This window comes from Lasioglossum baleicum, chromosome 16 (assembly GCF_051020765.1).
Source record: "Lasioglossum baleicum chromosome 16, iyLasBale1, whole genome shotgun sequence".
NCBI lineage: Eukaryota > Metazoa > Arthropoda > Insecta > Hymenoptera > Halictidae > Lasioglossum > Lasioglossum baleicum.
The window spans coordinates 8,977,636-9,002,118 of NC_134944.1; the positions used below are offsets into that span (position 1 = coordinate 8,977,636).

General features: G+C 44.5%; 2 protein-coding genes across 35 annotated transcripts in view; one reads left to right on the forward strand and one right to left on the reverse strand.

The window, feature by feature from the left end:
- Window positions 1-538: 538 nt before the first annotated feature.
- Window positions 539-20,052, forward strand: LOC143216856 (DDB1- and CUL4-associated factor 6). 5 transcript variants are annotated; one of them, XR_013010661.1, is made up of 12 exons: window positions 539-1,100; window positions 1,358-1,512; window positions 2,777-2,894; window positions 2,991-3,169; window positions 3,249-3,384; window positions 3,456-3,613; window positions 4,460-4,625; window positions 4,703-5,213; window positions 5,697-5,958; window positions 6,093-6,198; window positions 8,513-8,763; window positions 8,844-20,052. XR_013010661.1 is itself a non-coding variant. In XM_076440360.1 (11 exons), exons 1-11 carry the CDS (start codon window positions 1,010-1,012, stop codon window positions 8,903-8,905), a joined length of 1,944 nt encoding a protein of 647 aa, XP_076296475.1. In that variant the 5' UTR covers window positions 539-1,009; the 3' UTR covers window positions 8,906-20,052. The 5 variants fall into 5 exon arrangements, 3 of the variants coding, with proteins under 3 accessions (XP_076296475.1, XP_076296477.1, XP_076296476.1); XR_013010660.1 differs by having other exon boundaries at window positions 8,513-8,721; XM_076440360.1 differs by lacking the exon at window positions 8,513-8,763.
- Window positions 12,645-24,483, reverse strand: part of Camkii (Calcium/calmodulin-dependent protein kinase II) — a 194,330-nt gene continuing 182,491 nt past the window's right edge. For all 30 annotated transcript variants that reach the window (XM_076440404.1, XM_076440383.1, XM_076440402.1 and 27 more), the window contains one exon: window positions 12,645-24,157. In XM_076440404.1, coding sequence (XP_076296519.1) covers window positions 24,025-24,157 — 133 coding nt within the window. In that variant the 3' untranslated portion in view covers window positions 12,645-24,024. The remainder of the gene's footprint in view (window positions 24,158-24,483) is intronic.

The following is a 24,483-nucleotide window of genomic DNA, read 5'->3' on the forward strand; positions in this document are numbered from 1 at the left end:
TCACAGTTAGATAGAAAGTGTGCTCTTATCTCCATTGGTAAGGTATTAACCTAATTTATCAACATGATCTGTAATGGTAACGTCACAGACGAGATATAGCGGTTACCAATGGAGAAAATGCTCTGCGACATTACCATCGCGAGGTTAATGTCTCTGTCGATATATTTTGGCTAACAGTTTGGGAGTTTTGTCGCTGCGGGAATTGGCACTGTAAAGAAATTTATGAGGAGCGCATAAATCTTGCCGGAATTTACCTTGCCTCTTACAGGAGATACGGCAAGAATCTATGTATGAAATCGAATAAATACAGTAGGGTTGTGTTGAAAATAATACGATAATACATTAATAGTCTTAAAGTTATTTTTATCTATTCAATGTTTTAAATTGCATCTACTCATTTTTATAATAAATGCATCAAATCCGGGGTCTATTAATGACCATTAGCTGTTGATGCGACGTAAAACAAACAATAACAGTAATGTGACGTTTCGCGTGTGAGCAGTGGAGCGGGGCTCTCGAAGCGCGCGTTACGCTACCGTCGACATCGATTATAGTACCAGAGGGAATGGTCGAACTCTCGCGCACTTTCTTTTCAGCGCTGTGAGTGTGTATACATTCGCTCAGCTGTTCTGGTCCGAAGCGATCACTCGGCTCGTCTGATTGCACAAATTTTCGAAGCTCCGCGGGTTTATTTTTAGTACAAAGGTGCCATGTCGTTTCGGAACGATCCTCGTGGATTTTTGCTGCGTAACAGCAGGCTACGCTGTCTCTGATTCGGTCGATACACGACGTTCTGTTTCCTCGTTGATCGAGAGAGAGAAAGACCAGCACCAGTACCAGCAGTAAGCACCAGCAACACGATCAGCAAGCAGCGTGCGTTTCACGCGAATCAACTCTTCTCGCCTGTGTGTTCTGTTCTCGTTCAGGATCTCTATTTTGACGTTAATCCGTGATCGATGCGTTCCGTAAATTGATACCGAACGTCGACCGTAACAAACCAGCCAGCATCATGAAGAAGTCACGTCCGAATATTTTCCGTGACATCTACTATCAACCGTACAATGACTGCACCAGGATGAATCTTTACGGCAGCAGCAAAGGTATCGTCTACAGCCATATGGTTTTACAACGGAAAATTCGCTAACTCTACCGCGTCCAACAACTACCACGAGTGAACAATCTTTTTTTTCCTTTTTCTTCCATCTTCTTTCCTCAATCGAATCGACGCAATCGTTCAACGACGCACTAACGATTACAGGGAGAATCGCTCCACTGTGCTTATCGAATTTCAACAAAACAAACACGATACTCCTTCTCGCCAAATTTTATTTTTCACCATGTGTTCCATGTGTCGCAGCGAGCCTTCAGATGATGCAGCGCATGTCTCTCCTGAAGCGACTCAACGTGCACAACGGCTGCGTCAACTCTGTCTGTTGGAACGCCACCGGAGATTTGATATTGTCTGGTAGCGACGATCAGCATCTCGTACTTACGAACCCTTATACCTACAAGGTGAGTAACTGGAGCTTGGCTGGAGGAGGCACGGATGTCTTCCTACGCGATGATAATCTTAGCTCGGTTTAGTTGGAAATGTTTATTATTAACTCTCGCCCCTGCAGTCGAAATGACCGGTGAAGCAATGTTCGCTGATGCAACGTACCATGGAGGAATTTATTATTCGGTTTTGTGCATTAATTTCAGAAGTATTGGTACATCTTGTAAAATATCGTGCCAAGATTATTTATATATTCTCCGCTCTCCACGTGAAGCATGATTAACAGTAAATGTGCATACGCGGCGTTATGATACATTGTTCGAACATGCTTTATTTATACATCTCGGTAACTGCGAATCTATAGAGTACTCTGCAGAGTTACATCGTACATGTGTATTAACGTATCTATAATAAGTGTACTCTATAGATGAAAAATGTTTCACAAGCTATATATGATCCACAAATTTATTTTTGGCACAGCACGCACACATGTAACGCTGAATACCAAATCAGATTGTATGGTAAGATATTCTAGCGGACGGAAGCATGTTCGAGGAAGTTACATTGGCAATAAACCTTTTCAAGGAAATATCATGGATAGTTAATTCTAGCCAAGGTCTAACATTGACATAGATAGAATCGCAGAGGCTCTGCCAAATGAACAAAAACCTCTGCGTGCAGTGCGTGCAGTGCTAATTTTGTCATCTAGAACCATCAATCTAGAGCTGTATACAGCTGTATCGGTAATTAAGCAGGATCAAGAGCACCACTCTGATGCTGTTGCGACGAAGCAGAGAAAACTAAATAATATCTACGCCTTCTCATTTCTCGATAACGCAAGGATGGGGGTTTTCAGAACTCAAAAGCGCTAGATAAAAGATCTATCTAGATCTATTGAAACCTACCACTTGAGTTTTCTTGAGACGTTAGTTGATTAGTTTACTAGCTAATGTGTAAATGTCGCAATGTAGTAAACTAATTCTACATCTAAAAAGAAACTAGAGCTGTTGGGTCCAATTTTGAAAAAGTTATTCGTTTTTAAAAGGTGTACGAATATTTTGTATACCCACTGTAGCTACAGCTACAGCTACTGTAGATCTGCAGCTGTATCCTTCCAAATAATGCAAATTACACCTCGTAAACGTAAAAATAGGACTTTTGAGGTTGATCGTGGCCTACATTGATCTTTTATCTAGCGCTTATCGAGAAATGAGAATAACGAGTCTACCTTAAGACTATGCACGCAAGATTACTCTTCATGCCACTGTTTCTCTATTACAGGTGTTGACGAAGTGCAAAACCAGCCACAGAGCCAACATATTTAGCGCGAAGTTTCTACCAAATAGCGGAGACCACCGGATAGTTTCTTGCAGCGGTGACGGCATCATTTTGTATACAGGTGAAGTCTCGCGCGACCTTTGACCGCGAATCCTGCACCGTGACCTTTACAATTTGTAAGAATAGTAACATCGTGCCTACCGGCAACATTTTGCAGATTTAATGAGAAAAGTCAAAACATTTTCCAACCGGTTCAATTGCCACAGCGGCACCACCTACGAAGTAGTCACGATACCCGGTGAACCGCATAGTTTTCTAAGTTGCGGCGAGGACGGAACGGTGAGGTTCTTCGACCTGAGGATAAAGGACAAGTGTAATACTCCGAAATGTAAAGAGGTACTGAAAACGAGTCGCATCGATCGTAGAATATGCGGTAACGATACGTACATGTATATATATGTATATATCTTTGCAGGACGTACTAATCTCTTGCGAAAGAGCTATAACAGCGCTGTCCATAAACCTCACGATGCCTCATCAAGTAGCGATTGGTTGTTCGGATGGGACAGTGCGAATATACGACAGAAGAACGCTAGGAACACCGGCCACTGGTAATTTTCGCGGTTCCCGATTGATTCAAGTAGCCATAGAAGTGATTCTGATCGCGATTAACACTTTATAGGAATGACAGAAGCGAGTGGAGTGGATGCCATATGCACGTTCACCGTTCCCGAGTTCGAAGGAAGTTCTCTGAGGATGACGTCGTTGACGTACAGTCCCGACGGGCAGGACATCCTCGCCAGCTACTGCAGCGATCATATTTATTTGTTTAACATAAAGGTACCGGGACCGGGCTAACGCATTGTCGATTCGTTATACAGTAATGTCCGACTGTAAGTCATTTCTCGGTGCTGCGTTGCGACCTAGATATAAGTTTGACACTATTTTTTGTGGCTTCAAAGACCGCGCCGAACGTAGAAGAGGACAGCGAAGCTCGAGCTGCGTCGGTCGCCGGGAAGTGTAAACACAACTAATCCAATTACGATACTTCTTTATTTTTCATTATTTTTTTATGGGACTTTAACCAACATATTCGTGACATTTTTCTAATGGAAATGATCTACTTGTGTAATGAATGGACGGTGGATTTTATGCAATTACGACAAAAATTAGTAGATGTAATTTAAAACAGTGAAAATATTTTATGAATATATTTTATTTTTAGAACAGAAAAGAGAAAATAAATTTCAATTTGATTTCAGTTTGTTGCAATACAGGTAGAAAATTTTTATTTTGCATAAAGATCCGCTGTCTAGTAATGAACACAGTTCAAGGCAGAGTTCAAAGCATTTCCCACACGCTGTTGCAAGTAAATATCATCGGAATTATATCATATTTGGTATCATTTTTATTAGAAAAATGCCACGAATATGTTGGCGAAAGTACCATAAAAAATAATGAAAAATAAAGAAGTTATAGCCGACTAACTCGGCGACCGAGGCAGCTCGAGCTTCTTGGCCCCTCGCGGGGTATGCCCCCCAGTGGAATGGACAGCGTAGGGACATACAGTCAAGCTTTCAGCAAAACTTACAGTCGGACATTGCCGTATTCGGTAGACGAAGCGTTTACAATTAAGCGAGCGAGTAGTAGATGGTTGATTTGATTCGAACGAATTGCTTGCTCCAGGACCAAGGCAACGTTCAGTTAAAGAAAGACGTCCCGGTCGAAAGAAAAGAGGTGAAGAAGCTGCGGTCGCCGTTACCGGTTCGCAGATTGAGACTGAGAGGTGACTGGTCCGATACCGGTCCGGATGCGCGGCCTGAACGCGAGGAAGGTCGACGCAGCCGTAGACGTACGTTGTCACCGTACTGTGATCGTTAATACTGTCTGTCGACAGCGCGCGCGTTAACTCGCCTCCGCATCTTCTAGAAATAGCCCAAGCGAGACCGGTGCTTCAAACGTCTCTGATGCAGAGAATGACGGAGGTTCTGAGTCGAATGTTGAACGACCCGGTGACGAGAGCCGCTTTGTGCGGCGGCGGTGAAGACGGTTTGGAGGGCGTGGTGTTGAACCAAGAGAATACACAGAGTAGCAACGACAATCCGCCAGAGAACGGCGAGGAGAGACAAAGCGAAGAAGCGGAAGGCGGTGAAATCGCAACTGTACGGAGTACTCGGAGCAGGGAAACTAGCGCCGGTAGAATAGAGGATGAAATGGACGATGAAGGAACCGACGAGGCTACGGACGAAGTAACCGACACGGGGACTGACAGAGGGACAGACGATCCCTGCACAGACGCAGGAGCAGACCTAGGGACTGACGAATGCTCGGACGAAGGTTCAGACGAGGCTCGGTCAAGCAAGAAGTCCGACAGCTACGACGACGAGTCCTACGGCTCGGACTTCGTCAAACAGAAGTATATGGGCCACCGTAACGCAAGGTATACTCCCGCTGTCTTTCCGCCAGGATGATAACGTTTCCTCTTTGGTGGTGGTGATTCGTTTGTTAACGCGCGGCAAGTTTTCGAGTCGATGAAAAGGCTCGCACGCACACACAACGGTGTGTATCATTCGATTTTTGTGACTAAACAAAAGATTAACCACGAAGTGTTGCTAGGATATGAAGCGAGGACTTTCGTAGCCGATTAGTGGGATGATTTCTTTTGTTTGCCGCCCGATGGAACCGAACCCGTCCCGGCGATTCTTGTTCACGTTAATCACTAAAAATCGGCTTGAATGTGCCGTTTTGTTTAATTTCTTTTTTTTTTTGTTCGTTTCTTTCTTTGACACGAATGAATGAGAAAATCGGAAGCCAAGCCATTGACTCGTTAAGTTCCGAAAAAGCCTTCGAGCGGACTGGGCCATTTGCATACGGGGCCGCCACATTTTATCTGATCAGTTGGCCTTCCCCTGGTTGACTCTAGTTTCTTTAGGACGATGATTAAAGAAGCAAACTTCTGGGGGAACGATTTCGTGATGTCGGGTAGCGACTGCGGCCACGTGTTCGTCTGGGAGAAGGCCACCGCGAAGCTGTGCATGCTGCTGGAGGCGGATCATCACGTTGTCAATTGTCTGCAACCTCATCCCTATCTGCCGCTGTTGGTCACCGCCGGCACCGACTACGACGTCAAGCTATGGGCACCCATAAACGAGGAGTCGGGCTTCGATGAGAAATTTGCTGAAGATGTAAGTGTCCCTCCTCCTCCCCTCTTCACGGAACGATCCTACATCTTCCATGTTCTTTCTTTGTCTTTGATCTTTTCCAACAATCTGCAATCTGATAATCTACATGTATCCAATGGTTTCTGGCCGTTTTACAGCTGAAAAAGAGGAACGCGATCATGCTGGAACAAACCAGAGACACAATGACCGTACCTGCTAGTTTTATGATCAGAATGCTGGCGTGTCTCAATCACATACGCAGAGGTAGTGAAAATTTATAATACTCTTACCGCCCCCCTCCCCCCAAACTCCCCCAGTTAGTTAAGAAACAAATAACACGTAGTTAAGAAACAAATTCAATGTACCGAAGAGAGTTTGGCAGCTTTTCCTGTGACGTACAGGTATTCATACAAACACACACACACACGCGCGCGCACAAATATACAAACCTCCATCCGTATATCCTCGCAAAACGGTGTGTTCAGAGTTGTTGTCTGGCTCATCGTTTCACGTTCACCATATCGCAACCACACAACCGCGGTCTTTTAACTCTCGCGGTGTCATCCGTCTGTTCATCCCCCCGAGACACACCTTCGTTCTGTGTTTCTCTTTTCTTTTTTGTTTCTTTTTTTTTTTTATATACGATTTCATTTTTCTTTTTGTTTCTTTTGGAGAATTGTATAGAGAACGTATTTTTATATTAGCTTGTACAACGTGTTTGATTCGCCGGTCGTCGCGCGCGACTCGACGAATACTGAAAGAGAGACAAATTCGAGAACACGTTCGCTAAGAGAACCACCCCCGTAGAATCCACGAAGAGAAACACGAAGGGAGCAAGTTGTTCGTTTGAATCATTCCTAAAGCCGTACAGAGGCAAAGTATTAATAATAAATGAAACGAAAGATTCTGCACTAGAGAGCGACATATACAAAGCAGAATAATAATAGTTAATAACAATAATAACAATCATAACAACAGAAAGGGAAAAAACGTTTTGTAATTTTTTATGTCGAATATAGTTGAAGCAGTATAGAAGGGAAAATTCTCGCATGTGTACAGTATATGATAGAGGAGAGAAAGAGAGAGAGAGAAAGAGAGAGAGAGGATATATCGATAAGAAGCAGTGTGCATGTAATGTCACGTCGGTATTTTAATACTTAAAAGAATTGTTGTAGCGATGAAAATAAAGTTTTTAATGAACAAACTCCAAGTAAACCGTCTTTAATACAACCAGCGGGGAAAAAAGAATGGAACGGAAAAATGTTGTGGAAGAAAACGATGTGCCAGGTGGTGTTTCTCTCTCACGCAAAACTTTTGTCCTTTTTTCTCATCCGGGATCCGTCACGAGATCGACGATTTACCATGGCACGTGACAATATTCGAATCGACACGATCGTATGGATCCACGTCGGATCTACGCGTTTATCTAACCGGATCTCTCGTTGTTCGAGTCTTTCACGAATGCAAACAGTGATAACAGTCATTTTTATTTACCGCTCCGATTACGCACCTGTTTGTCGAGACTCGTGCGTCGTGTCACACAGGTGTATGTGTTCCAGAGATTTTTCAACCTGACGTATTCGTCGCGCGCGCGCGCGTATTCCTTCGGGATCGGTCATAGAATTAGAAGAGAAACTTTCCGAGAAGATACGGCCGCGAACCGGTAGCAGGCGCCGGGGATTATAGTCTTCGAGAGCAATCGGAGGCTGGCTGTTTACTCGCAAGCCATCGACAAACATTACCGGCGTTCTTCATCGTCTCGCTCTAATCGCCCCTCATTCCCATGAAATAACAATGCTAAACGCTTCTTCAACCCCCGCCGTATAATTAGGATTATTTTAATACCAGAATTAGTATAGTTGTACATGCAACAATGGAGAGAGTCCTCAGGTAAACTTTACTTTGCCGGACTCAAAATTTGTGCCTTTCTCTTATAAATTATAATGTATTTGGTATGTAGTCCAGTAGATTTGTGGCCGGAGAACCTGGAGATCGAAGTTACGATCCTGTAGGATCAATGGTTCAGGAATTATGCTTGGTTAAAGTTGAGCAATCTGCAGTGTTTTTGGCAAGGGCGCCGCCATATTGGTTTGTAGCGACGGCCGCGCGCCGCTTACCGAGTTGGTTGGCTCGCGGTCTTCACTACGGGCCAATATGGCGGCGCCCTTACCTGTCAAAAACACTGAAAATGCTCAACTTTTTAAGCAAGCATAACTCCTGAACCATTGATCCTACAGGATCGAAACTTAGATCTGCAGGTATTCCAGGTACAAATCTACCGGATTACATAATTTCGAGTCCGGTAAAGTAAAGAGCAGCCGAGTCCTCTTCTCTTAAGGAAATTTACACGTACCCCGAGGTCGAACGATTGGAATGGCATGACCTTGAGATCCCATACAATGAAAGTGAACAAGCAACAGTGGAAAGAGTCCTCTTTTCTCAAGGGAATTTATCAGCGAGGTCTCAAGGTCATCGAACCATCGGTACACCGATGTACCCCGAGGTCGAATGACCTCTGTATGACCTCGTACGACCTTGAGAAAATTACCTTGAGAAAAGATTCTTCTTCTCGCGTTAGGTACTTACGACAGAAGGGACTAGCGACCGTAATTAGCAGTCTCGGTATAAAATTGTACTGCGAGGGGGTTGAAGAGCTCCTGCCACGACTGCTCTCGAGGACTGGCGTCGATCGGCATCGTTAGAACGAGGCAAAGTGTACGCTAGCCGAAGAGTTGCTCAATTTTGCCGACCAGCCGAGCAAGATCAATGCCAGCGCGCCGGACAATGGTAGAAAGAACTGAAACGAATCCGAAACGAGGAACACAGAGAGTAGCATGCTTGATTAATTAGAAACCGTTGTTTTGCCTCGCTTCGAAGGAGGATACTACATGCTTCCGGTTGTTTTGTAGGACGCGGTCGGAACCGGGGACGAAGCGGATACGACTCCACAGAGATGCCGCTGCACCGTTGAACGATTATCAAAGGAACCGCCGGTTCTAACGCGGGAGGACTGTCCCGATCGGACGACATATCACGTCGATCGACCAACACCGATTACGTCGAGGGGGAGAAAAACGGATCCAAGAAAAATACAAGAAAATATGCGTAGAAGGGAAACAGAGAGATTCGAGAGCTCGTATTTATGATTCACCGACCGCGCGCGCGAATCGTAATTCCCGATTTAAACCGTAGTTACATTTTAATCACGATAAGCTTCCGTATCTCTGTACCATTCTATCGGCGATAGATAACGCCGTTCCTTTATTTCTCTTGCTTGTTCTTATCTCTCTTTCTCTCTTACCGATTATTCTATACTCGCGAGACCGGGGCGAGTTGATACGCTACTCCGACCTTATCAACTTTTGTAATTTTCAGTAGAATCGCTCGATCAAAACCACCGATAAAACACGCTCGTTCGAACCCTCGTCTGGGTGTGACGACATTTTTCGAGGACGCCTTACCTATCGGGGAAACCTGTTGATAAGGCTGTGCTTTAAATCTTCTCTTTTAAAATAGCGATCCCGATAATAAAAAAAAATAATCGCTCGATCGTATCATCTCTCTTTAAATGAATCGCCGGTAGGTAACGCGTTCAACGTCTAAAGGCTAAACACATAGATTAGATGCTTTTGTACCTCTGTATCAACTCAGCCCGTTTATATAGTTCGATCTATAATCGTTATTCGTCCGTCAGTTTTCCGGCGCGATTCGCTTTTTCGTTCCTGGCCCCGTGCCAGCAAAAGCGTCTCAATGTAATCGTTTTTTCTTTTTCCCTCCCCCCGATTTCTCACCGTAGAAGACCATCGTGTCGTTGTACTGAACATTTTTATTTCGAGTTGTGTGCAAGCCTTCAGTAGCCTTTAACGTAAACGTTTTCTTTCTCTATTGTTTAAGACGACTTTCACGCCGAAGTCCCGCGTTGTTACCGATGCCTGCGTTGCATCCGCGTGCGCTTGTTCCTGATGATAGCGGCTTCGCGCGGTACTGGCCAGTTGCACGTTGCTGTCCAACCATAATCAATTGGTAAACTGTGCACCGCGGGCCTCGAGCAACGCTGTATCACCGAGAAACCGTTGCTCCAACTTCTGTAACTTCGCGCGAGAAAATCCTACTCTCTAGTTCTTAGTGGTCCCTGTTTCTGTGGCTGTCGGGAGGAACGCCTCATGTCACGTGTTTTGATCACTAAAAAAGTTGTCCCAAAAGTTTCTTTCGGAATGAAATCTTTATGTTAACGTCTTAGTACCTCCTAACACGAATTTGCATTATGTTCACGAATCGAAAACCAACTTTAGAGGGACAACCTAATATTTATTTAGCAATGTTAAAGGGGCTCGAAGGAACTATAGAGCTCAATGCATAAATGTGACATGCGGCATTTTCCTTGCAACCGCAGATTTCACGTGTTCTTTAGTACACGTTCAAACCCGCGATCTCTACTAGTTTTACGGTTCTAAGCTTTCCACAATTTCCTGGCGTAATGGTAATAGTTATTACAAAGGGAACGATAGATTATTTCTGATAGGTAATCCGACAACGTGCAACTAGATTGTATCGCGATCGACACAGTGGAACGTCCGTCGTTCAAGTATGCATTGCGCGCGCAGGTCTTGTAAGCTGTGACGCGACAGTGATTTTCAGGACTGTTTTTTTTTTCAAAAGCGTTCAGCGCGCGGCGTTTATGGCAGAACACCTGTTAGGTAGGTTGCGCTAGCAATAACACTGTTGTAATAGAGCCGAGTAACGTATAGCTAACAGTTAGATAAGGGTATGCGTTTAAGGGTGTATCGACGTATCGACGCACCGATCGAGGAGCGCTGACACGACGACGTTAAATTTTAAAGGACATGCACGCGAAGGAAAGCGTGTTCGTAATTTTGTATATGATCTCTACGTGATTTGTGAACAGGACGAGAAACCGATACAGGAATTAACGAACGTTTGTTGACCGTCGTTCAGTTCTCAGCCCTTCGCGATCGGATTGTAGATACCAGGCGAAAGAGTGTTTCATAGGGGAGCTATTGCGAGTGTAAAAAGAAACAATTGTACGTGTGTCGACGCGAAGTATATGTACAGTGTGTCTGATAAATTCTGTCCACTTGAATATCTTGGTTATTTCAAACGATACGAGAAAATGTTACGTGCAGAAATTGTAGGGTTTAAGAAACTAGATAATATGATGTAAATGGTATTTTTGCAAGTGGAGGCGTACAAGAGATATAGAGGGCACCTCTGTTTTTTTAAATGGAATGTCCAATTGTTTATGTCCGATTTCGGAGTATATATAAAAGTACTAAAGTTTGTTTGTTCTGAAACATTGCTGAGATATTTTACTGTTCTCATTCCATTACTTTCATTACGGAACGTATTCGAGGATATAATGAAAGTAATAAAAATAAAACAGCAAATACACTTTGATACCTTTATACTCAGAACACGCCAATCTATCGAAATCGTGCATAAGAAATTATATCTTTTGTACGCCTCCACTTGCAAGAACGCTATTTACACCACATTATGTAGTTTTTAAACCCTACAACTTTGCACGTAACTTTTTCTCGCATCGTTCGAAATAACCAAGACATTCAAGTGCACAGAGTTCGCGGGACACATTGAATATATATATAAACAAAAAATATGTATATGTACCTCTTTGTAAATCCGTCGAATGATGTGAAAGAGCGGAGTGTACGCTGTTCGCGGCGCTAGTCTGCGGGAGTTCGTGCAAATTTGTTGGGTTGTTACTTTTGTAAGATTACCACCGTTGTTAACACTACCAATCGCGATTCTTCTCGGAGAAGAAGACAGTCTGACAGTCTGTACATGTAGATATACTTGCTAGTCGCGACGCCCGGTCCGCTCGGCGTACTGTTTTTCTCGAAGAACGAAGAACCTGTTGTAGTAAAACACCGGAACACCGTCGTCCGGTAAGTGTACAGCTGCTCCGAGAAAAGAACAGAACGCGTGGGGTGGACATGGGTTGTATCGCACTACGAAAACGACAAATAAAACGAAAGTTCGAACAACAAAATCGAATTTAATAACAAAGACTTAACGTAGTAATTAGAACCCGACTGTGGATCTCTCTGTGTACGAACGTCCAAGCGATTTATTATGAATGAACAATTACTGTAAACGTGTTGCATAGAGATCGACAGTCCCAGGATGGAGGAACCCGTGGCAATTGCGACAATAATCGACGCACCGCATTCAAAGGAGAGGCGCTGTTCTTCTCCTCCTCCTCTTCTACTTCATGTTTGTTAACATTAAACCTACCGATTCAAATGTTTTAGCTTACGAAAATGACAGGTCTCTGTTTATTTAGATTTTGTGCAATTTTTAAAGAAACGTATCGAATCAATTTCCACGTAGGCAACTTCATAATTTCAGTAATTGTGAAATGAGAAATATAAAATCGTTCATTTGACCGGCAGCGGTAGGTTTAGTGTTAACTGTGTTCTCGCGTCTCCAGAACCCTGACAAGGATCCATGGATCCATGGAAAAGGAGGAAACTCTGCCGACTGTCCCGGAGAGAGAAAATCGAGTAAGTATAAATATTCAACGCGACGAAACGAGAAAAATAATACAAGCGGGCTGATCGAAATGATCCGCAACAGAATAAAAGAGATCCCGCCGATTGATCCTTCCCGTGAACGCTCGCAGGAGGAAGAACGATCGTAGGTGGTCGCCGAAAGTGTAGAACGGGGACGTGTGTATTTCCTTGTTTTATTTCTCTGAACATTAGGACAAAATTGTAATCAATCGCTTATCCGTTTACCGTAAATCCAATAATGTCTGTAATAATGAATTAGCGTTATATTAAATGTACCGATGAGAGATTTTTTTTTTCTTTTAATAATCGCACACTTTCTCACTCGATCTCTCTCGTCTCTCGCAAGCTCTCTCTTTCTTGCACACTCTCTCTCTCTCACACACACAGACTCTCTCACTCTCTCTCTCAGATGCGCACGGCACACGCTCCCTTTCTCGACCTCTACAGAATCGGCAGGATCGACGGCGTTGCTCGATCCCTGCCTCGTAGGGATCCAGGATCGAGCCGAGATCGACCGGAAACGGCCTCGCGCGGTCGATCTCCGTCGCTTCGGACCTCGACACCCGCTGGAAACCGGAAATCTCGCTGACACGCTACCGATCGAGACATTTCTCGGTGCATTCAACGGAAAAATTGATCTTTTAATAGATCACGAATTTTTTCCGAATCTTCTTTGTCAACTTCGAGCGCCGAGTGTTTCTCAATTCGAGTAAACAACGTTAAACGAAAAGAATAATTTATCTGTCGGGATAAAGAGGTGTTCCGGTTGCGTCCGGATTTGTCTGGATCGGATCTGTGGATCGTCGATGACGCGGCCGAGAAGTTCGAGTAAACACGTACCGCGCACAGTCGGGCCGAATGAACGATTAGACCGGCAGGGTTTATCTCGATCGATAAGCGTCGACGGATAATTTTAGAAGGAGGCTAGATCGTTCAAGGCCGCGACGCTGCTCGCTGGATTTAATCCCGAAGGTGGAGGAACAGAAGATCTCTAGATCCCCGAGCGATATAACGAGCTCTAGGGTTATCTTTAGTCGCGGTGACGCATTTCCTTATCGATTCTAGGGAATCCCGAGATCTATTCGAGTGTCTATCGCCGTGATCCATCGTCTAGATCAGGCATGGCTAATTCGTAGCTCGATCGGAGGCATTCTCAAGGAATACCCCCACTTTTCCTGGTCGCGCGACTTGCTTCTTTTGGCGGCCATAGTGCTCGGAGCAACTAGGGCCGCCACGACGAGCGAGACGCGCGGACGGAAGGAGTGGGGGTATTCCTTGAGACTGCCCCCGATCGAGCTACGAATTGGCCATGGTCTAGATCCAGCGTCGGAGGCCGTGGGTCCGCGGATGGGTCTCGAAAGTACCGCGTTATAACTAGTTGGGGCCTTGAGCAAAGTAGAATTTCGGGGCCCCTAAGCCTAACTAAATAACTTTATAAGGAAAACGTAGAATTTGGATCTTGGTTTGTGTTCGGGGCCCCCTTTTGCGTGGGGCCCCGAGCATTTGCCCAAGTTGCAAAGTAGAATTCCGGGCCCCTAACTCCAACTGAATAACTTTATGAGAAAAAGGTAGAATTTGCATCTTGGATCTCGTCTTGTGTTCGGGGCTCCCTTTTGCTCGGGGCCTCAGGCATTTGCCCAAGTTGCAAAGTAGAATTTCGGGGCCCCTAACCCCAACTAAATAACTTTATGAGAAAAACGTAGAATTTGGATCTTGGTCTGTGTTCGGGCTCCCTTTTGCTGGAGGCATTTGCCCAAGATGCCCATAGGGCAACGCGCCACTGGACCTCGACATCGATCTGGACAAATAGACGGAGCAAAATGGAGGAAATTGAGGAGAGGAAGGCGAAGAACACGTCCGAGGAATTCTGTGCGTCTCCTCGGCCGCGACAAGCGTACGTTTTCTCGGGAGACCGGGCGATTTCTGTGGGTTTTCGTGACGCAGCGGGTGTCCACGAATTGCACCATCGTTCTCTTTCGCTATCGTTTCCGGTGGCTGCCATCCGTTCTGCCATCGCAACGCTCAAGAAGTAAAAACACGAATCGTGGTCGCGAGTCCCACGCGGATAAATCCTCTAACGCGCGGTGACGGTAATCATAGTAACAATAACAATGACAATCAATAATGATGACAGTAATAATCATGACAATAATATCAATAAGAATAGTTAGTGAACGTTTACAATCTATTACAATATTTAGTTCTCGGAGGGGACGTCGCTCAGATTGTTTCGAGGCACAGTTGGATCGCACGTCCGCTGATCAAATTTCATCTCTTTCTCTCTCTCTCTCTCACTCTCTCGCATACATTCTCTCTCTCTCGCTCTCTCTCTCTTCCACCCTTTCCCTCCTTGCTCTGTCGTGTGTATTCTATCTGTTAGGGGACGCGAAAAACTTTGTCTCTGGTTTTCTCCTCTCTGTGTTCTGCGGTACCTTTTTCCTCTGCTTTTTTGCTCTCTCTCCCTCTCTTCAGCTTCTCCTCGTCCTTCGTCGTTAAGCTCGAAAGGATTTTTTTTGGTTACAAACACCGCGTTCTCAGCGTTTTGTGTTTTTTTCTCCGTTTTCTTCGTTTTATTTTCTGTTTTAATTCGTCAAAGGTTCGACCCGCCCTGTTTGACCCGCGCTCGTCGTCACTTCTAAAAAAGCGAGATTTAAAAAATCGTGATCGTACGATTGCCATAGTTGCGCGTTTATCCGATGAAATGATCTTTCACGATCGATCCCGACGGAGAATTATCTGTTGTCTCTTTCGTTGAACTCGGAGAGGATATGTAAGAGTATCGACGCTCGATCACATCGTGTCTTTCCGTCTGGTCTGTCAATTTTTCTGTCGTCGTTGTCGCGCGAGCGCGCGCCAAACGAGGATCGACGCGGAGAACCGTCGATCTGTAGATCGTCGATCGACGGTCCCCGGGGCATCGTGCAAAATTAACCGAGCTGTACCTCAAAGATACTGATCACGCGCGCGCGTGCGCCGTCTCCGGCCAACAGAGACGCGCACGATAGATACAATTAATTATCAACTATGCATAGTACAAGTGGATTCGCAAAAAGGTACGGAACGATAAAAAATTCATCGACGCGGGCTCGAACGTTAAGTGGAGACGAGAGGAGAAGAGAGGAGGGGAGAGAGAGAGAGAGTGGATTCTCTTTCTCTACCCCTCTTTTCATCCTCTTTCACGTCTCTTTGTTTTTCCGCGTTCGGTTTTAGAAGTCGAAAGAAGACCTCGTGATCTCTGGTTCTCGAAGCTAAAAGAGGGCGGGATCGAGAGAGTACCGATCGAGGATCGATGATCCAAGAACCTTCTTCTGTTGTCCAATTTCCGAAGAGTTCATTGGTTTTTATTAAACGTTTGTGTTTGAGGAAACTAGCGAGGAAAGATTATAGAACAAGATTCAAGGGGAATCGCCAAACGAACCTGATGCTATCAAATTAAATTGAAGATTTCATTACAGTCATAATTAGACTGCGGATGTTTATGCATTTATAGGAAAATTGAGTAGGTGAATCTGAAAATTGTAGGAAAATTTTTAAAATTGAAGATGTCAATTAATTTCTCGTCTATTAAAATTAGTGAGGAAAGAAATAACATTCTGTTTTTTCCTTTATTGCACAAAGATCTGCAGTCTAGTCATAATTAGTAATGCACACTTTAAATGACGATGGTTTTATAAATCGACCGAACGACCTCAGTTTGTCTGCCAAGCTGGAGTAATTTACTAGACGACATATAATGAAAATTTTGGAAAAATTGCCTGTTAGAATTGTAAAAAATTTTTATTGAAAATTGCTTCTATTTAAGCTACGCACATGCTGAAAATTTGGTCGAAATTGATTAAGTGGTTTACGAGTTACAAACGATTGAATATGGTGAAAATGACTTACAATGTTTGCGACGATTTTCGCCATTTTCAATCGATTGTAACTCGTAAACCATTTGACCAATTTCGACGAAACTTTCAGCATGCACATAACTTTAACGAATCAACAAGAAACAATGTTTAAACTTTAGTTACAAGCTCAAATAAAAAGGTTGCAAAAAGAAACTTTTATTAGAATTCAGACTAACACACAATTTCTCCAAAATTTTCGTTAAATATCGCCCAGAACACTTCTACATTCACTTCTTGGCAGAAAAATTGAAGTCGTTTGGTCAATTAATAAAAAAGTTATTCAGGCATATAATAAATAATATCGTGTACAATAAATACACGAGGTGAAACAAATAGAAACGAACGGCTGGAATAGAGTGAACAGATCGAAAGAATTCCGAATAAATCGACGAACTGGGTTTCAGATCACCGAATGATCGCCGAGGGAGGATCGCGGTTCGACCGATCGATCGTATGAGGGTGAGAGCTTGAATTACGTCTACCGAAGATCTTAGTATAGTCCTTAAGCTAACGAAACGCTAAATGGAAGAAAGAAATGTCCATAGAGTACTACGTGTTCTCGTTGATCGACGATACGGAAGAAGCTTCGCGACCATTCCTCGCCGAACCATTGGAAACTGTTCTCGTTGTTCGATCAGGATGACGTCCTCGAGATCAGGACTACCCCCTCTAGATCGGTACTCTGGGTTCTCCGAGCGATCGAGACTTCGTGTACGCGGCACCGGATCACGATCGCCGCGCCGCGGCTCCAGGAAATTGGAGAATTGCAAAATGGAGGATGCGAACTCTCGATGGAGGAACTTGATTATTCTCGATTACGCGCGCGAGACGGTCACCGATTTCGTTTCCGCGGGATTCGCTTCTATTGATCGGGCCTCCGTGTTTGTCCGAGAACGTGACGCTGAGAAAATCGTCGACGGTCGTACATCTCTCTCTCTTTGTATGTACGCTTGGTACGGTTGTATAATAGGTAAATATGTCTTGTAAAGTCACCGAGTTATTCGCGGGTAATTGTCTGCGAGAGAAGACGATCTGTCGTCCTGAACGATTCGCAAAAGTTTTCTGAACGATTAGTCTCTAGGCTGTCGACGTCGACTTGGTAATTAATTCGGTATAGCGAAGCGGCTGCGCGCACGCTTCCCGGTTGCAGGCTCGGAGAGAGACCGCCATCTTTTCTTGTTTTGGTCGTGGATCGGACGAGATAACGAAGAGGACTGATTTCTCTTGAATACATAGCTGAGAACCGATTCTCGGCGAATATGCAAACTGTAGATAGAACAAAGATAGAGAATCTCGGTGAACATACAAACGGATCAATGTCGAATAGATCGGTTTCGGATAAATCGTTCGGATAGGTGACAGAGAAGGGGCGAGTTATGGCAGCGTGCGCGCCCCGACTTCCTCCGTTTCCGTTTCGCTGATTGTTTGGCTTGCTGTTCGCAACGTGACGGTCGAAACGAGCTACGGAAAGATCCTGTTGACCGTTTATATACAATTACGACGAGTACGTTCATTAAGTGTAAGAATGAAGAAGAGTCGCGGGGGACAAAAGTATAGAAACTCTCTCTCGCGCGCGCGCGGCACCCAAAAGAGATCCGTACGTCGAACGAGCGCGACGTACAGCTTCGTAGAAATTAGTGTGTGTGTGATCTCTTTTTCTGTCCTCTATCTATAAACAACAGCGTTTGAACCGCTGCGGGAACGATCGAGTATATCGAAGAAAAAAGCGAACGATAAAAATACTTCGTTTTACTCCTCCTAACCTCTGTTTTTGTTTTTTTTTTCTCGTAGACGACGGGGAAACATGGATCCAGGAGAAATTGTCCGGCGTCCCTGAATCTCTTCACTGGACCTAATCTCCTTGAACGATCGATCGCGTATCGTGCTTCCGGCTCTCCGCTGTTCCCTTCTCGAGCAGATCTTGCTGAAAGTAGCCTCGTTTTCGATCTCGTGGTATCGGTGCAAGGGTGCAAGCCTGAGCGCGGCGCTGCATTCGTCTCGCGATCGGGACACCGGCTTCGCGAACTCGCGTGTTCCGTAGAAAAAAAAAAAAACAGGATTCTGGGCCACGTCGAAAATTTCGGACGATCGCGCGCACGCATTTTGAAACGACGAGACGAGCTGTAGAACAGGATTTCCGGTGAACACGATGGGAACGCAGCCTCCAGCGATTGTAAAACGGACAATTAACGATCTCTGGGGACGAGGTGAGGGTCCGTGTTCGTTAACGCGACTATTTAGTAGATCCCGGTAGACTTGTACGGAATGTGAGAAAACCTCGGAGACTGTAGAACAATTAACGCTACTATACAATAACGGTACGCGTAAAAGCTTACGATTATGCTCGAAGAGACAACTGGAGAACGGGGCTGTTCACCCGTTTCTTTCTATGAGTAAAACAACGACTTTCAGCAAAATCCGATGCGGGCAAGCGAGACACGTTCCCTCCGCGTATAAAAACCATTTCCAATACTCTCTCTCTCTCTCTCTCTCTCTCTCTCTCTCTCTCTCTCTCTCTCTCTCTCTCTCTCTCTCTCTTTCTCTCTCTCTCTCTCTCTGTCTCTCTTCTTTCTCTCTTTATCTCGTTCATTCTCTCTTTCTCTGTTCAACCTCTCGTTCAATAAGAAACAACACGTATAATAATAAACCGTCTTTAAATCGATTAGGATGCTACCGAAATGGCGGATCGTTTCGTCGTGCACGCGCCAGATTTCCCACAATGGCCCCTGACATCGTCTCAGCAGTTCAAGAGCTTAGTTCGTACACAGAAATGAGTTAGACAATGAATTAGATAACGAACTCTTACCGTCGAGAGTACCTCGAGAGTCTACTTTTTCCTCTTTCTACGCTGGAACGAGGACTACCAAAATGATATTGACAAACATTTATAGACAACCTTGACGATGCTTCTAAACACTTTGAAAAAAGTTCCTTATATCGATTCTGAACTGCTTGATCCTGGTGCGGGACCATCAACGTGCCCGTTCGCGCTCGGAAACTCGTATAATGAGGACACCGTTTTATGCCTATTCGCCACTCTAATTAACGTAGACTTTCTAGTTTTTCTTTTCCCCGGTCGATTTCGCGTTTGCGTCCTGCGTCGCATCCATTCGCACACGCTCGATTAAGAATACTTTTGTTCTCTTTTTGTTTGTTATCGTAGGAAAAAGAAAGGTCGTACAATTTTCGTGCAGCCCTTACAAACGATTACAATTTTTTCTAGCGTCTCCTTTCTCTCCTCGACATTCTCTCTTTCACACTCTCACTCATTCTCACGCTCTCTCTCTCTCTTTGTTTTCTCTCTCAATTTCCTTACTTTCTCGTTTTTTGTCCCCGGCAATTTTCGCATACATCTTGCGTATTCGCTCTTCGAAACAGTTCGCACTCTTCTGAACACTTTCCCGTGCTATACACGCTCGAAAATCCTTAAATATTTTCTTCTCCTAGCCTGTGTACGCGTGTGTATGTGTGAACGTGTATGTATGTGTCGCTTCGGGTTCGCTTCCTTCGTTTTATTTCTCTCTTTCGCCTCCCTTTTGTATTCTCTTTTTCTTTTATAATAATTAATAATAATAATATAGTAATAGTAGTAGTCGTAACGTGTAATGATAATCGTGTAATAACAATGATAATAAATCAGTAATCGTTTTTTTGTTTTTTTTTTTATACAACAATCACACGTAGAAGCGACGAATTAGAGTAGTAGAAATAACTGTTTTTTTCCCTTAAGTTTTAATTCTTTATGTTTATATTTATATTTATAATATAGTATCTGCAATATATTAAATCGTTTTCTTTCTATTCCCTTCTCTCTCTCTCTCTCTCGCTCGCTCGCTCGCTCGCTCTCAATCTCGCTGTCTCTCAATCTCTCCCTCTCACTCACTCATTTCCTTTCTCTCTCTCTTTCTTTTTCTCCCTCTCTCGCTCTGTATCTGTATCAATATACATACGCGGTAGGTCGCGGTGCGCGCGCGTTCCCGGAATCGGAAAAACTCGTTCACGCCTACGAAAAAAACCGGAAATCTCCCCAACTTCCGGTTCCACAGATTCCTCTATCCTATCCCGAGTTTGCAGTACATTCCTGATCGACGTCGTTTAATTCTCCATTGATCTTATTCCCAAAGAACATCGCAATCTGCAATTTTAATAAGAGCTCCGCCTAGAATCAACCCCTTGCGACACATTACTCTCAAGTTATTCGAACGATTTGGAAAGAAAGAGACAGATGTTTAATATGTTTTGTTTTATAATTATGTATTGAGGTAACAATGTTTCCATTATAGAAATTGTTAAACGAATTTCTTCATTCAAGCATTGATATATCAATAAAAAGAAATAAATCTAAATAAATTCAGGCTTGTAATTTCATGAAATAACGTCCAACATTTTATTCTTTCGACACGAACGTTATAAAACAAAAGGGGTTCATTCGAGAATCGTCCATTTCGAAAGGGGCGGTGCAAACGAGGGTCGCGCGAAGATCAACATCGAAGTATCCTTCGGTGTTAACACTTTCGCAGCGGCGGATAGCGAACAGAGAAAAGGTTCTCCAGGAACCGGAAACCGCATCATACAACAGACATACGTGGACTAGAATGAAACAGCGCGACGAAATTGCACGGAGAGGTGCACCGTTTCGCGATCACGAGCGCGCGCGCGCGCACCCATATACATGTTCATAACATACACGTATATATCTATATATCTATATATCTACATAATGTATATATAGATATATTTATATAACAAGATGGCAAAAAATGTTCCTCCGATTTTCCCTACTTTCCCTAATCAGCCGCCCGTTTTGTGGGTGCGTGTTTCTCTCTATCTCTCTCTCTCACTCTCTCTCTCTCGTACTCTCTCCCCCCCTGATTTAAGTCGATATATTTAGTAATAGAGGATGTACGAACGTGTAGAAAGATTCATTATCTGTGTTTAATGAAGGTAAATTCGACGAAAAACTGTTCGATCACGGATTACCAGCTCAGGCTCCGCGGTTCCCGTCTCACGCTTCCGGCCGGTTCGAAGAAAGAGAAAGAGAGCGAAAGAGAGTCGCGTTATGACCAATAACCGGAAGCGGATATATATACATACATATATATTTATATAATTTATGTATATATACGAGGGAAGCCACGATTCTTCGTGGATCGTTGATTTCCTCCGAAGACAGGCATTTAGAGAACCACCCCTTCGTTTCTTCTAACTGTTCGTTGCTTTGCGAACACTACACATCATTCTCCGATTTCTCTCTCTCTCGCTCTCGTTCTCGTTCTCTCAGCCTCTCCTTCTTGAATAGAAAGAGAGTGTCTCTACTCTGCTTCTGCCTGTCGTCGGTGTTACGTTTCTTTCGCTTGGCTCTCACGATGAGGTAACAACGTTTGAAGATCGCTCTTCCATTTCTCGGACGATCGCGCGCCTTCTATAATATCTCTCACTCTCGATCTCTCATTTTCTCTCGAACTCTCTCTCTCTCTCTCACCGTCTCTTTCTCTTTCTCTCCTCGTGTCTACGTGTGTGTTCCTTTGTACGCGGATCTAATCAACCCCTTGGAATCTAGTGGATCGTGCGAGACGTTGGCGAAATTTTGCGTTGACGCGACGCTACAAGCTCGTTATCAGGGACAGAAGCAACGTCGTTTTTTCTTTTCGATCGTGTAAACGTTTCTGGATCGATTTATTAATTCACTAGACTGTGGGTTTTCCGTACTCACGAGAGAAGGATGTTCTACATGTAACTTTTGGTTGTCGCGCGAAGATACACAATCTCTAATATACCAATTAAGTTTTTTCGAGTATTCATTGCGAAATCAATCCGGTACAAGTTTCATCAAAGAACGACCTGTCACGTATGACCGTTACCCCTAATATTTATATTAACGATAGATTAGAGTAAAACATATATACTAATAATAGAGTCGAATTATACTTGCAATGTACAGAGGGAACTTGTGGCTTTTCTTCGCGGTATTTCGTCCCCGTACGGCGCATTACAAACGAGATCCATAGATAATAATCGAATAAAACACTAGTAAAAGGGCTGGTTGCGTGGTGAAATGAGCGCTTTGGCAACTGAATAATACTTTAGCAATTTCTCTTAACGATATACCTCGAAGCAAACGCTGCGCAGCAGCGCCAACAAATCCAAACAGGTTCGACCAGGTACAGCCTCGTACAACCAGGTACAACTTCCAGGTGACCGGTGAATTCACACATCGACGTCGCACGCACAATTCACCAACAATCTACGCCACAATACGCGCCAAGATTAAACCAACAAATTGCTCGACGTGTTGTCCGTGTGTGTACGTGTTCGTGCGCGTGTCCATTCGTGTGTATGTATGTTCGCGCGTGCTCGATAATACATGAATAACTTGGTACCGTCGTAACGAGAGACGAGAACGAAAAATTCGAAGAAAAAAGAGTTACATGGAAGATTGTTCTGTACAGCGACTATCGTACCAACTAAATTATACGTGGATGCCGACGTGCCGGCGTCATCTCGCCGATCGCGGTACTTCACCACGGACTTCCGGTCCGTCCTCGTCGATGCCCAGCACCGACTCGACTGGAACACCTTTCCGCCCCGATTTCCGTTCGCCACCGGATCGACTCGCCCCCCGCCCCACGATCCGGGAACCATTTCACCGTTCTCTCGACCATAAGGAGCATTTATGGCCCACGGTTTACCTTTTTTATTCTATCGATCGGTCTTCTACCTGAGCCTGTGAACCTCCATTTTTATTGCGTCAACCCCTTTCCTCGAATACGGCTGTTATCCTTCTCTTTCTTTATCTCTACCCCCACCCGGCTCCTCTGATCCTGAATGATCGATCGCCTGATCATCCGGAGCTCCACCGATGTTCCTCTAGGTCTCTAGCTATTTTTCTAGCCACGGGGAGCTCGCTTCTCGCTGTTGCAGTGCTCTCGCTTGCCGAAGATCCTTCCTAGACCTTTCTGCAGATCCTCCTGAGTTTTACAGACGAGTTTCTAGCGCAGTCTTTCTACCGACCAGGGCAAGTACGAGTTCTGGAGCTTCTCTTGGACCGTTTTCTCAGATCCCGAAGAGGATCCTCTCCTAGCAGGACTTCCGGCGGAGTCTCGGGACGTCGAACGAGCTCTCACTCGTTCGCAGCGTTTCCGGGCGCTGTAGCAAGCGTGTGGAGTTTTAGTCGATCGACGAATGAATAAATATACCGTGGAGACCCGCGCGCGCGTTCACTGTATATTTATGTGTATCGATCTATCTAACCGGTACGAGTTTGTTCGTCGCGCGTCTACTGTGTGTGTGTTCTCTCGCATAATCTGTATGTTTTCTTTTCTCTTTGCGTTACGCGTGTATGTGTGTGTGTGTCTGTGTGTGAGAAAGAGAGTTTTCTGTGTGATCTTTGTTATTGGCTTTTGTTCAGGTTCTTGCACGGTTCTTGCTCTCTGTTCCACGCGTCGAGGCGACGATCGTCCACCGACACATCGGCCCTTTTTCTTCATCTTTTTATTTCTTCTTCTTCTTAGGTTTCTTCCTCTTTTTCTATTCTTCTGCTCCTCCTCTCCTTCTTCTTCGTCTTCTCCTCCTCTTCCGCTGCTTCAACATCGACTTTAACTTCCGCTTGCTTCTACTCTTCCTCCTTCGCGCGGCTCCTCGCCGATTTACTTGTGGCTAAAGGAAAACGGCGACGGTCCCGTCACCGCGCTCCGATGGAAATGCACGTTCTGCCATTTGTTGTCCCTCTTGTGCCACACGCGGCTCTCCTCGCTCTGCTGAGTGTGCGCTACACCTTGTCTGAAATATATCGAGGGATCTCGTTAATGCGGATTCACAGGGAGAGGGCGGTTCTGTCGCGGATTCTCGCGGGTTTCTTTCTTGGTAACACCGATCGAATTGATCGTGTTTCAAAACCATACGTGCTAGACGAGCATTTATGATTCTACAGACTCTACCGAACGCAAGGATACGCATTTTTATAGCACAAGAACGTTTCGATACGTTTAACCCTTTGGACTCGAAGCAACCCAGATTATTTTCATTCTGTATAATCTTTTTTACATTGTGCACATCAAATTGAACCCCTGTTTTCTCACACAACCACAGTTGAGCTTTTTATAATT

Coding starts and splice junctions, on each gene's coding strand:
- LOC143216856 (XM_076440360.1), top strand. CDS start 1,010: ATGAAGAAGTCACGTCCGAATATTTTCCGTGACATCTACTATCAACCG. Junction 1,101..1,357: donor TCTTTACGGCAGCAGCAAAG/GTATCGTCTACA, acceptor CATGTGTCGCAG/CGAGCCTTCAGATGATGCAG. Junction 1,513..2,776: donor CGAACCCTTATACCTACAAG/GTGAGTAACTGG, acceptor TCTCTATTACAG/GTGTTGACGAAGTGCAAAAC.